The sequence below is a fragment of the Symsagittifera roscoffensis genome, chromosome 3, assembly GCF_963678635.1.
Source record: "Symsagittifera roscoffensis chromosome 3, txSymRosc1.1, whole genome shotgun sequence".
Classification (NCBI taxonomy): domain Eukaryota; kingdom Metazoa; phylum Xenacoelomorpha; order Acoela; family Convolutidae; genus Symsagittifera; species Symsagittifera roscoffensis.
Window position 1 is genome coordinate 33,568,840 of NC_087064.1, and position 14,952 is coordinate 33,583,791.

The 14,952-nt window shown below is 33.1% G+C and overlaps 1 protein-coding gene across 1 annotated transcript in view; it reads left to right on the forward strand.

The window, feature by feature from the left end:
* The first annotated feature begins 1,885 nt into the window (after positions 1–1,885).
* The window catches only part of LOC134842644 (gamma-aminobutyric acid receptor subunit alpha-6-like), a 97,107-nt gene continuing 84,040 nt past the window's right edge, over positions 1,886–14,952 (forward strand). Inside the window, exons 1-3 of the mRNA XM_063859080.1 lie at positions 1,886–2,874; positions 8,057–8,136; positions 8,601–8,668. Coding sequence (XP_063715150.1) covers positions 2,627–2,874; positions 8,057–8,136; positions 8,601–8,668 — 396 coding nt within the window. The 5' untranslated portion in view covers positions 1,886–2,626. The remainder of the gene's footprint in view (positions 2,875–8,056; positions 8,137–8,600; positions 8,669–14,952) is intronic.

The window sequence follows — 14,952 nt, forward strand, 5'->3', positions numbered from 1 at the left end:
CATGCGGTAAAAGAGGTTTCAGAAGCGTCAGTGCAAAGTTTTTCCGGTGGGAAAACGATCCCAGTGTCGGCAGCGGAATTGTCATCGTCCCTTTCTCTAAGAAGGAAAATGAAAGTGTTCAAAAAGAGCAAAGTATAGACTGAAAAGGTGGAGAGCTCGCTAAAACTAAAACTTTCAAAACTCCTATTTAAAATGTTTTTCAACTTATAATTTTAGTTGATTAGATATTTTTTTTGAAAGGAAGAGTGGTACGGCAAGAGGGCCGCCCCTTATGAAATTGTCTTTGTGTTATTGTGTTGTTGCTAAAGGTCAAAGTGTTAGAGTGAGTGAACATGGTGTTGTTGTTTGATATCAAGGTCGGTACCAGACGACCGTGTAAGTGACTTGATGTGGTATGAAAGAATCACTCTCTTGTTTTCTGGCGAAAGATACAGAATAATTCATTGTTAAAATTATTTCAATTTATTTTATTATACAACTTGTTTTACCAACTAAGAATCTGTCGGTTGACATCCCACAGACTAAAATATATAATAATGGATACTAATGAATTTTTATTTCTTTATTAATTTACATTAGTTTCAGCCCTTAATTTAGCGTTTATTTTATATAAATGATTGGTAGAATGATTGGTAGAAAAAATTGAAGTGGTGGGAACTGGGAAAGTGGATGGGGCTGAGGTTGGTTAACTAGGGGTACTTTTTTTTCGTTATAACAATAAAAGACATGGCATATTTGATATAAAATGCGTATTATTCTAGTGTAGTTCTAAAAAATTGGATTATTAGCAATTGATTTATAATGGGTTTTTGTTTCGTAAAAAAAATCGGTTAATGGGATATCCTGTTCACTTGTTAAAAATTGTGAAAATTGTGCGGTTTTTATTTGGATGGTCATTTTGAACATTGGTCAAAAGTTGTACAACTGTACAAGTAAATGCCAATTTTTAGTTAGAAATTCATATTGCACATTTGTCAATAATCTGTCAAAAATCTGCGAATTTTAATTTGGAAGTTCAAGCTGTGTATCTGTCAAAAAAGTACAACTTAAACATATTAATGTCAATTTTCACTTGGAAGTTCTTGTTGTAAATTTGTCAAAAATTGTGCAAAATTTTATTTGGAAGCTCATGTTCTGACATTTGTCAAAAATTTGTACAAATTGCGCAAAAATTGATTCGTCTCGATTAATCAATTTTCAAATTTGCAGGCCAAATCAACTCACTTTATTACAATGAAAAAAATTTTTTTTGAAATTTAGAAGCATGTGTGGATGAATCCAGGCAGGGGCGGATCTAGGATTTTTTCGAGGGGGGCGGATTTTCAAAAAATTTTGACGACTTTTTTCTAAGGTCAACCAAATTGATTTTTCGAGCTCTCCTTAAGCAGTAAAAAGGTTCTCTTTTGGCCAATATTTCTGCGCCGCCGCCCCCCTAAATCCGCCCCTGAATCCAGGTATGTTTTTTGTTTTTACTATCCTAAAACTTAAGCCGAAGATAAGATAGAACTCACGCTGCTTACTGATTTCAGGTTTGACAACGTTGTGTCAACTCGGAGCGTCAAGTGTGGCACTCGTATCTCAAGTCTTTGAAGAGCCCCCTTGTTCATTAATGCATTAATTAACAGGCTCCACTCAATTGAATTACATAAACTGATCAGAGAGACAATATGATTTCTGAGGTGGTTGTCGGTGTAGTTTACTACGATTTACATCATACACCAGAGAGGTCTTTGGATTAACTAGACCATTAAGAGTATAAAAAGTTCAGACCAAAGTTAGAAGTTTTTCTCTGAGGTTTGATTTACAGGTTAAACTTGGATCTGGATTCTCCTCCTGGTCAGAGTATACTTGAAGTACTTTAGGCAAATAGCAATTGTCCTCCCTTGGTGTATAACTTAAATCCAGAGTAAACCGAATTTTGGGCACAAACGGTGACTTTGAGCTTTGAAACAGAACCTAAACTTCCGAAAAGATATAAAAAGAACAATAAACATTTTCATGCTTGGTTGACAATTTTATTATTGTTATACTAACCGATATTCGAACTATTGAAAATTCTTCAGAAAAAACTAATGATTGCGCTGCTATATTCTGCCTCCTTGATTCATTTATAATTCTATTATTTGATGAAAATCTCGGCTAGAACTCGAAACCTCCCTGTTAATCAATAGTATTTTTTTTTAGTCTCTGGACAAATTTTCCCCTCATATTTTGTTCACATAGCTGATGCCTTGTTAGATTTTTGAATTCTTTATCATTTTTATTGGATTTTTTTTAACCAGCAGAGGACCAATTTCATTGGAGGAAAATCTTTTTCCAACTTGCATTGCTTTCACTTTTTTCAACCAGTTCAAATGCTACTTTTTATTTTTTAAAAGGGATCATTCCACAGGAAAATATCCAATTGGTGGTCAGGCCACGAGTTGATTTTGAACGATCAAGACTATTTTCTTTAAGCAATTAACTTTTACTTTTATCAGAAACTTTCAAGTGATAAGGTGAACTCTCTTACTTGCTTGAGTTTTACAGTTTGCCTCAAACCGAAAAAATTAATCTTTTTATTTAAATAATCGGCAAATTGACATCGAAAAAAATTTTAACAGTTCTCAAAAGATTCTCCAAAAAAATGGCTCGAAATATTCTTTGCGCGTTTATTGCTCTCAATTTTTTCGTTTCGGGTAAAAATGTCCCGGAAACGAAAAGCGACTCAGCCAAAAAAGATTCAGCCGCGGACCCTGACAAAAAGGGGGGAGATAGTGACAGTGCTTCAGGGGTGATCATAATGCCATCTGGTTACGAGTGTCGATCTCCGGACCCGAGCTGGTGTCATCTTCTGGAGAAACACGATCTCAACAAAAAATATGCTAAGACTAGGTTAGCGACTTTTTTATATAAGCAAACATTTGTAGACAACCAGGTCAAATTTTAAATTGAAACTGAATTTTTCTGATAGTCTTTTTTTAAAAACTGAACGATCGGCTAAAACTTAAGTTGAATATGTGGGTTTTCGATGAGTTTCCATAACAGATACATGTCATTATTTCTTAGAGGAGGTTTGAAAAATTGGCGATATTTTTGACGGACAAGAGGTATATATATTAACTGTGATCCGAAAAATATAAGGCTTTCAAATTTGCAAAGAACGGTTCCACGGCAACATATTCTTCATCAAGGGCGGATCTAGGATTTTCTCGGGGGGGGGGGGGGGGGGGGGGCAGATTTTTTTTAAAATGGAAAATTCTGTAGAACCTTTTTTAGGTCGACTAAATTGATTTTTTGAGCTCTCCCAAGTCACTATATAGACCTTATTTAACCAAATTTTCTGCGCCTCAGGCAAAATTTTTGAAACAGCAGGCCGAATACGGCGTTTTTAGACAATTTTTGGAAAATGTCGACCAAAAAAAATCACGGAAACATTGGGGTCGGCAGGGGGTAGAATTCCTGAGGGGAAGGCGTCCGCCCCTTCTAAATCGGCTAGTGCCAGAAAATGTAATTCGAAAAAATTAGAAAAAAAATTTTATGTTATTTTTTCTAAAACTCAAAAATTTATATGAGAGTAAATTTTATCCATAGTCATGCAGAAATTTTATTTAGCGGTTCAGCGGTTCATGATAGTTATCATGCAAGTTTTGCGAGAATCTTACAAGACAAGCTCTGGCAAAATCTTGTAAAACAACCATCATCTTTCGACTAATGGAGTCCCCCTAGATAAAGTTGTATTATTGTATTGTTTTAACAGGAAAATTATAAAATCCCCATAGCTGGCACGTATCAATTGATACAAATATTAATTTTGTCAACAAATGCTATTTTCCTAAACGACAATATTTTAGGTACAAAATAGACAATGTTTGATCTCAAAAAAATATGACTGCTCCGATAACGAAAATACCTTGAGTATTACAACTGACTTTAAATTGATTTTAGGAAGTTATTGAACAAAAAAAAATAAGTAAAAAAAATAATTTCTTTAAAAAACTTGATAAAAATATGCAGCTAAAAACTCATAGATTTTCATAAAATTTGGAATATGATTTGAGAATTCCAAAGATGAATTAAAATCAAGTTTTTTGGATATTTTGTTAGAATAATTTTCAAAGTAAGACATTTTGAGTCAGAGTCAAACTTTCGAGCAAGCATTTTGTGTTTTGAAGTTTTCCGTCAAAGATTAATTTACGTTAAATTGCACCTTCGTCCGGGTCACATGTTTAAATAGGCACCAATTTGAGAAATACTTTAACTAGACAGTAAGAAATAAACTGCGGTGTGACATTTGGGCGGGATGTCTTATGGCTGAAAAGACGGTGTGACGTTAGGGCGGGACTTCTAATGGATACAAGAACGAAGTTATCGTTTAAATGGGTAATACAGCAGACAAAACACCCTAAAAAGCCTGGAACTATCCCTTGACGGATAAACTACCACATTTCAAATTTATGCCGAACTTACTTCCGCATTCGCGCTTAAAAAATTAGATTAGAGAGTTTGGTTTATTATGTTTTGAGGGTACAGACGGAAGGGGATTACAGGTGACCACTGAATTTCGACTCCAGTTTGAAAGAACCAATTTCTGGAGATCTCTTGGTTCAATAGAGCTCCTAGAAAAAGACTAAGGCTGATTTGTTAAGTTACTGCTAGTTAAATCGAATATTTTAGCCCGGAATTGATTGACTTATTAGTCGTTGAAGCGCATTTTTTGCTCTGAAGCCCAATGTAACTTTTTAAAGATGGACTAGGGCTAAAAACGGTTTAATATATTGATTTTAGGAGTGAAGGTGGATTGATTGACACATGGTCTCTAATTTTACATGAACACTTCCAATAATTTCAATTTCAACCAAATAGATTGACTGTGTTTGAAATTTTGAGAGAACATGTCAAAAAAGGTGTCTCTAAGAGTTTTTAGAGTGGAAAATAAACAGCATACTTTCGGGCAAATACTACTTGCTCCAGCACATATGTAGCTTTTTCACCATTTGAAACAAAAAACTGGATCTAAATGAACAATTAAGGAACAACAAAACTGCTCGATCAGATCAAGCCCTTAATATTCCCATATCGAGACTAAAAAAAGGCAGTCGGAGCATTCAAGGCTTTGCCCTGATACGAGCAGTCTTGTTTTAATTTAAACCAAGTTCAACTTTTTTGTTTTAAACGCATTTGACGGAACAAATCTTTTTGAATTTCACTTTAGGCGTGGGTGAACATTTTCAAAAAATGGAAAAACAGTTCAATAATTCATAGCCTAATTTTTACTCACTAAAACGTTAAAAACAGGCCATTGCTTGTACTCTTGTGAAAAAGTATATGCTATAAACACAAAATTGAAAGCAACATGACCAAAAACGAAAAAAATTGTCTCTCATTTCTGCTGTGAAATATACAGTTTTGTAGCGTATCTTGATTTTTGGAAGTTTTTGGTCTCTCTGCACTTATTGTTTTTTCGTACTTCACTTGATGGGCTCACAAGTGAAGTAGGGCCCGATTTGTTCTTCTTTATCAATTATATGAGGAGCCCGCTGAATTGTGAAGCCTGGCAGTATTGAAATTCTGTAATATTTGCTCAATGCTAACAGGAAAATTTGATGGACACAATTGAGTCTGCGCATTTTCAAAAAATTTTCCAATGAAAATTTTTCGACAAAATTGTTGGTCTGCTGAAATTAAAGTTTGTTAGATTTAGTTAGATTTATTTTTGAGACAAATTAGTGTGATTATGCTGAGTTAGATAGTCTGCTGATAGTTTTTCAGCGTTTTTTGTACCTCATTCTTGGAGACCGACAAGGGCGAATAATTGGTGTCGCGTATAAACATGGTGAGATCTTTGGTTGAAGGTGTGTGGAAAATTCATAGCGCTGAGGCCTCAATTAGTAAAGCACCGAATACAATACCTGTAATTCAATGCAAATCCCACGGTATAGTTTCCTAAACGAACTCGAATCTATCTATTTTTTGGTTGTAACGACCATCTGCGTGATTGAAATTTTGTTTCGACTATTTTGTTCCGACTATTTGAAAACCGGGAGGAACTTTATACTTGGGTGTGTTATAGTTTTTTTTGTTCTTTTTTGTTTTCCGCGCGAAAAGACTCGAAAATACCTAAAATATACTTTTACGTCAGATCCTCATATCGCACTACTCGGAAAAAACTACTCTAAGTTGAAGAAAAAGGTTTTTTTTCTTGTAGTTTTTTAAATACTATGGTTGGAAGATTGTGTGCTTCTTGCACAGTAACCGGTTATCCTTATTTCCTTATTTCCTTTTGTATACACACACACACACACCCACACACACACACATATTTATATAATATAAATCAAACTGTTTGAACATTGCAAGCTCGAATCGAAATCTTTAGAAAGGTTATTTGCAAAAAACGTTAAAGAGTTTTTTAATCTGTAAATCATCATCCAGCACCAGAGGCCATGCTACAATCAAACCATCTTAGTCAATTCGGTTTTTTTAATCAAATAAAAATGATCAAAATGATGTCTTGAACATTTAAAAAACTTTTCTTTCCTGTTTTTTTTTGAAATTTTCTGATTAAAAAACAGTAATTGGAAAAGTGAGACTGGTAGAGTGTTTTTCAAACTGTTCCTTCCTGAGATGTGAAGAACCACCCTCCCCCGCTTCATGACATTTTAAACGGGAAATAAATTGAAAAGTCTTCTTTCTTAGTGGAAATGCTTTTTATCTTTTCGCAATGATACATGGATTTGAAAACGTTTTGGGCGACTTGCACATTTTGCACGATTGAAAAATGCAAACCACTCATATCATTTCAAATTCAAGCGAGTTTAGCTTCCTGATCAATCAAAGTTTTTTCTATCAAAATTATTGTAAAGCTGAGCTTTAAATACCTCATCAATTTTTTACAGGTGAAAATTGATATCAGTTAATCAGAAAAATAAAATAAAAGTGACTTTGATTATTTTATTAAGCTATCACTTTTATAGTTTGATATTAACTTATCAAACAATGAAGTGAAATTTAATATCTGTTTATAATTCTGACGATTATAGTTCGATATTACTTTATCAAAAAAAAATGAAAAACGTTGAATCATGTTTAAATATAAAAAAAATTTAATTGTTTTCCCAAACTTTGATGCAGAAAATACTAAAAACTGTTTATAAAAATATGAAATCATCTTCAAATTTAAAAAAACTATTTAATTTTTTTTCGTGTTTTTCCGCCTATATTTTAATGTACCTTGGTGTGAAATATAGTTGCAGTCAAATTTCCAAAAATGATAGTTTTGGCCAAAAATTCTGTTCGAGATGCATATCAACCAGTGGTTGTTGTTGTTATTTGAACCTGCTCTACCACTGGGAACTATAAAAATACAAATAACGAAGAGTGGTCCCAAAGCATAGCTTTAATTGCGTGTCGTCTGCGCAATTAATACGCGTGTCGTCTGCGCAATTAAAATCAAATCCTGGCGTCGACAGGGTTGACTAATAAGGCCTTAAAAATGCATTGAATTTTAATGTGATAATTCGGAGGGGATTTGATGTTATCAAAAAAAGATGGCGTATGAACCAGAAGTAAATCTGTCACCGAGAAAAACACGCTGCTCGGTTCCGTTTAGGCGATCTGCACTTTAAACATTGTAACTCGCTTGTTTCAACTTTTAATCTTTTAGCTGTATGAATTGTTTTGATCTTTGTACTTTTTTCCAATCCCCATAACCTTCCAAATAGAAGATTAAACCTGGTTTAGAAGACGAACGAGACGGTTTTGTAAGTGCCAATCCTTTTTAAAAATTGAATGTTTGACGTCCACTGCCATAATGACTGGTTATATTGTCTCTTTAAGTCTTCTTTGCGTTCACCAATTTTTCTAATGTTCTATCATAATTGATTTATTGAACCTTTTTAAAATAGGCGGAAAAATTTAGTGGAAAGTTCTCAAAAATGATTTCCCAAAGCACGTTAAAGAAAAAAATTGAACGGTGTTCAATTACATGAAAAAAAAATGATTAACATCAAACCCATTTTGTTTTCTAAACATCTCTACAAAAGTGTTCATAATTTACATTTTTCTTATGTTTCAGAGAAGAATACCAGAAGTTTGTATTGCATCAGTTCGACAGTGGATCTTACGACAACCGAACTAGACCAGGATTCAGTGAGGGTAATTACGATTACAATGGAGAATTATTGCGCCCGTAGCACCAAATAACAAATAGCCGAAAAGTTTGCAAGCAATCAACGTCTTTTGGATTGTCGATAACGGACTATAAATCAAGCTTGAGATTTAAAGAATGTTTAAATTCTGTATAACCAACTTAATTGTTGAGCAATCGGTCTCTTGAGATTAGGGGTCTACACTGTAAGATATAAGAAAAAACTCTTTTCAGATTATGGCCTTGAACCATGTCGCCCTATTTCACAAAACGTAATTTCTCCGTAAACATACATGTTTGTTAATCAAGGCGAACAATAGTTATTCACGACAACATAAAAAGTTCTTTTAAAGAAATATTTTAATTCACGATCTGTATACCAGTATTTATGTCGCCAGAGGCATTGATATGGGAAAAAAGGAGGAAGTGGAGCTAGCACTCAAATTAGTCTATAATTTTGGATTGTTCTCAGGTAAGCCTGACTTGGTGAGAGTGCGTCTCTACATCGAGTCACTGGGCCCAGCTTCAGAATCAGAAATGGTAAGAGCATTTTTCCATTTATATTGGGTGAATCAAAACCAGAGTAAAAACTTTTTGAAGAAAATCATGCTGCCCATAGAATTCTAAGCAACAAGAGGGTAACTGTCGCTATGCAAAATAGGTGTAGAGATCATCGCGACCAATTTTAGGCCTTAGGCGAAAGATTTCTGTCACAATTTTGAGCAACCAAAAGACTTCTGTGAAACCTTGAACGAGCCAAAAAAACTACGAGGCAACTTTAACATACCAAAACTGGCGCCCAACTCTTTGCTACCAAGAAATTTAAAAATTATATCAGATCGTATGATTTAGCGTGGTTTTTATCTTTTGACATAGGGGTACAATTTACACAGATGATGTTTATTTAAAGTTTTGGTAAGGTCCATGAATGTCGGGCCGTCGGTCTTTCTTCAAATCACTGTTCTTTCTACGCCTGATACGCCTGAAATAACAAATGCAGTTTGCATTACATCTCTATATCATACTGTTGATCTTCTAAATTACCAGTTTACCTTCTAAACATTCCACTTTGTTTTCTACTTCAACACTTTGACCTTGCTTACAACGGGAAATATGCATCAAAAACTTAATGCCTTTTTTTGACGATTTTCGCTTGAGAATAGTTCTTTTGCTTCAATTTAAAGATGAAAAATCCATTTTTTTTCTATGCGGGCCCTATTTCAGCTATATCACTAGTTTGGCGCAATTTTGGACGATTTTATGTTCGAGTTTTGTGCATTTTTAACCCTGGTGTTAGAACCAGAATTGTTAGTCAAGAGATAACAAAATGCGCGATCCTTGCTATCGTAATATGTCGCATGCCCACTGTGGCATTATTCAAGTTTCAGCTCATTTATCCGGGTTGACCTCCAAAAAAGAAAACGGCTATTCATAAAAACTCATGAATCGAGTCTCTGAAAAAACCCTGGTCATACATTTTCGTATATTGAAATTGGTATGGCTAGCATTTTTTTCTACGAAAGCTACAAAACTAATTATGGGGTTGTTGATAGCTGATACACAACATGTGATAGTAATTGAATTAATTTTGCAGACTACAGACTCCAGATACATCGATGAAATTTTTTTCCTAGAAAATATGCTAGTCATACAACTTCATACTTCGAGAATTATATCTCAATACAAAAACTATCTCTCAAAATTGGAGAAAAAAAAAGTTTTTCTAAGTCACAAAATGATTTCTATTCACAAACAAGCCTTTTTCGAATTTCAATTCTCCGCATACAAAATTGTAATTTTTGGTCTATAAAATTGTCCAGACATAGTCTTTCCACACAATTAATCCAAATTTAAGTCATTTTAAGTTCTAATTGATAGCTAAAATTTTTTTAATCAGCTTAAATGTTGATAACTTTTTTAATATCTCTTCATTTAAGAAAAATTAGTTTATCTCGACAGTATAATTTTCTAAAAATATATATGCACACATATATTTTATATATATATATATATATATATATATATATATATATATATATAAATATATTTATATACAGACGCGGATCTACAAATTTCTCGAGTGGGGGGGGGGCAGATTTTAAGAAAAAAATTGAATTTTTTGTTTGTTTTGTAGACCTTTTTTTTAGGTCCACCAAATTGATTTTCTGAGGTCTTCCAAATCACTATAAAAACTTTGATAAAAAAATTGCGTTTTTGGCGCGCTCTCCCCCTCAAAATTAGTTTATTTTGGCGCCAAAGGCGCTTTTAGACAATTTTTAGGGTCCATCACCAAAAACGGATATCTCAAAAAAGTACATAGGGGGAATTCCCCTGATAACTTCCTGGATCCGCGCCTGGTTACAACTTTACCAATTTTTGAAAAAATCTCAATTAGCTCTTCAAAATGCATCGTATGCTGGAAGCTTTTTTTTGAAATTACTGATCCATATTGTGCCAAATAGATCGACTCGCTTAAGAAAAACTAAAAATTGCTTTTTTTGTTTTCAAAACTATCGGTATGTTTTGTAAGCAAAAAGACAAATCAATGCTTATAAACCCATCCCGCTTAGAAAAAATCCAGTTTGATTCAGGCATTTTACTCAATTTTTTTCCATTTTTCCGAAAGAGGACACACAATATTCGTATTTTCGATGTTTTTTTTCTTCAGAAATACTTTCAAACAAGTTTTTAACTAGAATTTTATGCAAATTGTTTGAGCCAAATCACAATGAGTGACAACTTTGAAAACTGTTAGAGTAGTGCATATTTTAAACTTGAAATAAATAATGCAAAAAATGGCGATTGTTCCGACTTTTGTAACGAAAGTAACGGAATATTTGTGCTCGGGGTGGGTTTTTTTTCTTCAGACGAATTTCGACTTTTTAACTAGCCAATTTTGACGGAAATGTTTTTTTCATTTCATTCCAAAGCTATTGTTGTCCTGAGCTTAAATTTGAAAAAATATTTCACCAATGACTATTTTTTGTAAAGCTATGGTGGTTTCAAGATTGCTATTTTTTGCCAATTTTGGACAATTAACGCGCACTATATTTCGCGATATTAACGCGTAAGCGGAGATTTAAACCGTCTTAGAAATCGTCCCAAATTGGCTCAAAGAATTTTATTTGCCATATTTAATTTTTTACAGGAGCGAAATCTATCCTTTTGTACTTTATATGGCGTGTGGGGAGATGATTTTCATAAAAAATTTCAAATTTTAGAAAAAAAAATTTTCATTTTATTTTTTTTACATTTAATTTTTTTGTTATTACTGCTACATAAACCTCAAGAGGCAGTCGGAACATTCAAGGTTTCGCCCTGATACAAGCAGTTTTGTTTTCAATTTGTCCACAACTTTAAATATTTTTTATTAAAGTAATAATTGAATCAGATTTCAACTAGAAAACTATAATTATAACTTTAAAAACTGAATCCAAATTTGTAATTTTTAAAATCTGAACCAATTTTCTTAACTTTTCAGGGTTTAACTCATCAGCTTTGAGAAAAGGCAATTAATTTATCCAAGTTTAACGGATGATCAAAGTGGAATTTTAATTTTTCCGACTTTCGATACGAAAGTAACGGTATATTTGTGCTCGGGGTGGGTTTTTTTTCTTCAGACAAATTTCGACTTTTTAATTAACCAATTTTGACAATAATTTTTTAAATCATTCAAAAAGTATTGTTGTCCTGAGATTAAATTTCAAAAAATTTCATCTGTGATTATTTTTCGTAAAGTTATGGGGTTTAAAGACTGCAAATTTAAACAATTAACGATCTATTAACGCAAAAGTAGTCCGTCTTAGGAGAGAGATTTAGTCCGTATTAGGAATCGTTCGAAATTCATTCGAGAAAGCCTATTTAACATAAATCATTTGTTGATATGAGCAAAATCTATCATTTAGTACTTTGTATGGCGTGTTGGGGGAAAATTTGCACAAAAAATCTCAAATTTTTTCAAAAAATTTTAATTTTTTTTAATTATTTTTAATTTTTCCATGTTATTGCTGCTTCATTGACTTTAAAAGGCAGTCGGAACTTTCAGGGCTTTGCCCTGATACCAGCAGTCTGGTTTCTTTTTCAGTCAATTGTACATGGTGCTAGAATATTTTTTGGAAATACATTGTTCTGGCAGATGAAACGTTAATCAAAAACAATTTGGCTTCCAAATAAATTATAAAAACTGTTCGATGTGAAACAAAGAACGATCCAGTTTTTGAACTTGAAAGTTCAATGATATATTACTTTAGGTGGCAGATTTAATATCAGTAATTTTGTTGTTTGAACCTGAAATGGCGAAAGAGTCACAATTTTTGCGAAATAATTAATTCCTGTTGTATCTCAAATTAAGTCTTTAAAATAGGTTCCGAGGAATTGGGAGTGTCAAATTAGCGAAGGCAAAGAAATACACGACTGCTCATATCAGGGCAAAGCCCTGAATGTTCCAGCTTCCTTTAAAGGTTTATGGAGCAGTAGTAACTTGAAAAAATTAAGTGTAATAAAAAAAACCAAAATTTTTTTCTAAAATATATATTTTTTAATTGAAATCGTCTCCCCACACGCGATATAAAGTACGAAAGAATAGATTTTGCTCATTGTAACGAATCATTTAGGGCAAATAAGCTCCTTTCAACCAATTTGAAACGATTTCTAAGACGAATTCTATCTCCGCTTACGCGTTAATAGCGCGAAATGAATCGCGCGTCAATTGTCCCAAATTGGCCAAAATGGCAATATTTAAACCCCCATAATTTTATGAAAAATGATCACAGGTAAAATATCGTTTCAAATTTAAGCTGAGGACAACAATACCCTTTGAATGATATTTATAAAATTAAGTAAAAAATGGCTAGTTAAGAAGTCAAAATTTGTCTGAAGAAAAAAAACCCACTCCGAGCACAACTATTCCGTTACTTTCGTATCGAAAGTCGGAACAAAAAGTGATGAAAAACTTGAAAAAAAATTAAAAAAAACAAAAATTTTTCCTTCTAAATTCATCGCTGCCAAAAAGTATTCAGAAAAATCATTTTTTTTGTTTTGATCAGGTTTTTTGAACCAGATTGAAGCCAGGCGATAAATTTTGTTTCCTAAAAAAATGTCAAATAAAGAATTTTGAAATAATTTTAGTCACATTAATATCTCATTTGAATCTAAAAAATGAAAAGATTACAAGCTAAAGTCTAGGATTATCTCGGATATTTTTTTGTTGAGTTTTTTTTTCGTTTTTTTTTTCAGCGCGCTGCAAAACTTAGTATATATAAGCGCACAAGACATCTTTAGAAAAAAGTTTTATGATCGGTTGTTTAAATACCGATGTCCTTTAAGCGTCAAGTGGTCGAACTTCTTAGGGAAAAGAAGGTTTCCTCCCACCTATTGCCCTAAATCCGCTTCTGACCTCGGCATCAAAATCCAAACTTCTCGGTGACAGCGATATTTTGCTGATAATGATCTTCATTGATTGAAAGATGGAACTATTTAGATGCTTTTGTTCATTTTCTTGTCTTCCTACAGATCTGTTGAGAGCAATCAATATTGATACTTAATGTCGAAAAAATTTTATTGTTAAAACTGTCTGTAAAAGAAGTACGAACAATTCAAATTTAATTGGAAAATAGTCTATCGTAAAATATTGTTCCTGGTTGATTAATTGGTCTTTGAGTAGCTTAAAATTAGCTCTTGGGTTATATATTAAAATCAAGCTGGGGTTTTCGGGAACTTTTCAAGAAAAAATTAATTTTTTGAATTGACTTCTCAAATTAATTGCTCTTTCCAGTCTACATCGTCAACTTTAAAGTCTTGGCTTATTCTTGATAATTTGACTTGTGAAACCAATCTCGAATAAAAACGAACTGAATTGGTCTTCAAAGCATATTTATGCTATCGTACTCAACTCCAAAATGGCTCAATAAAGAGTTTTAAAGTCTGCTGAACTGCCCGGAGTTTAAAGAATGAACTTCACTCTAATTAAGAACTCACTCAGCCCAGTAATTGCAACCCAACTTCAAATTTGGTCACTTTAGCTCTGAACTCTCGAATGAAAATAAGATATTAAATAAAACTTTTTTAATGCTGAAGAGTTTTAGGTTTTTTCAGTATTCTTTAGAAAGCATGAAATTTGCAAAACTCTCTTGAACGCTCAGCATTAAACATTGGATCACTGACAATTGAAAGTTTCGGCAAATGAATTCAAAGTTTTTTTCTGATAACAGTCGTGATGCGATTATCGAAAAGCCCTGCGCTGCAAAATACTGTCAAGAGCACTTTTTTACCTTTTAACCTTAAAATTTTTCGCTTTCACTTTCAATGACAAAAGATAAATGATAATACAAAGTCGTCTTGAAAAAAGACACGTTATGAGAAGAAGCTCACTTTTTATGTTCTGTTTCTGTCGGACTTAAATACCCCGCTTAGTCGAGGCCGCTTTATATTACAATAGAACTGGAAAAAAAACGGCTTAAGACTTATTGAAGATTCAGTTTTGCTTGCAAAAAAAAATAATTTAATTGCCCTCAAATTGGAAGCATATTGGTTTCTAGTGTCATGTTATGAGTCGATTGCACTTGTTCTTAGTTTGACAAAACCACAAATATATCGGTCAGATAGTTTCAAAAACAAGGACAAAAATAACAACAAATATATGAGAAATAATGTGGTTCAAAATCGGTCACCACTTTGGCTGTTTGTTTTTACAGTAGTTGGACTGAGCTTCTTTTTTGAGCCCTGTTTAGAATCGAGTAGGTCCATTTGAATCGATTGATAATTTCCTTTTTTGAGCATACTCGGTCCCCGTTTTGACAGAACAGATGTAAAGCAGAGGGTGAACC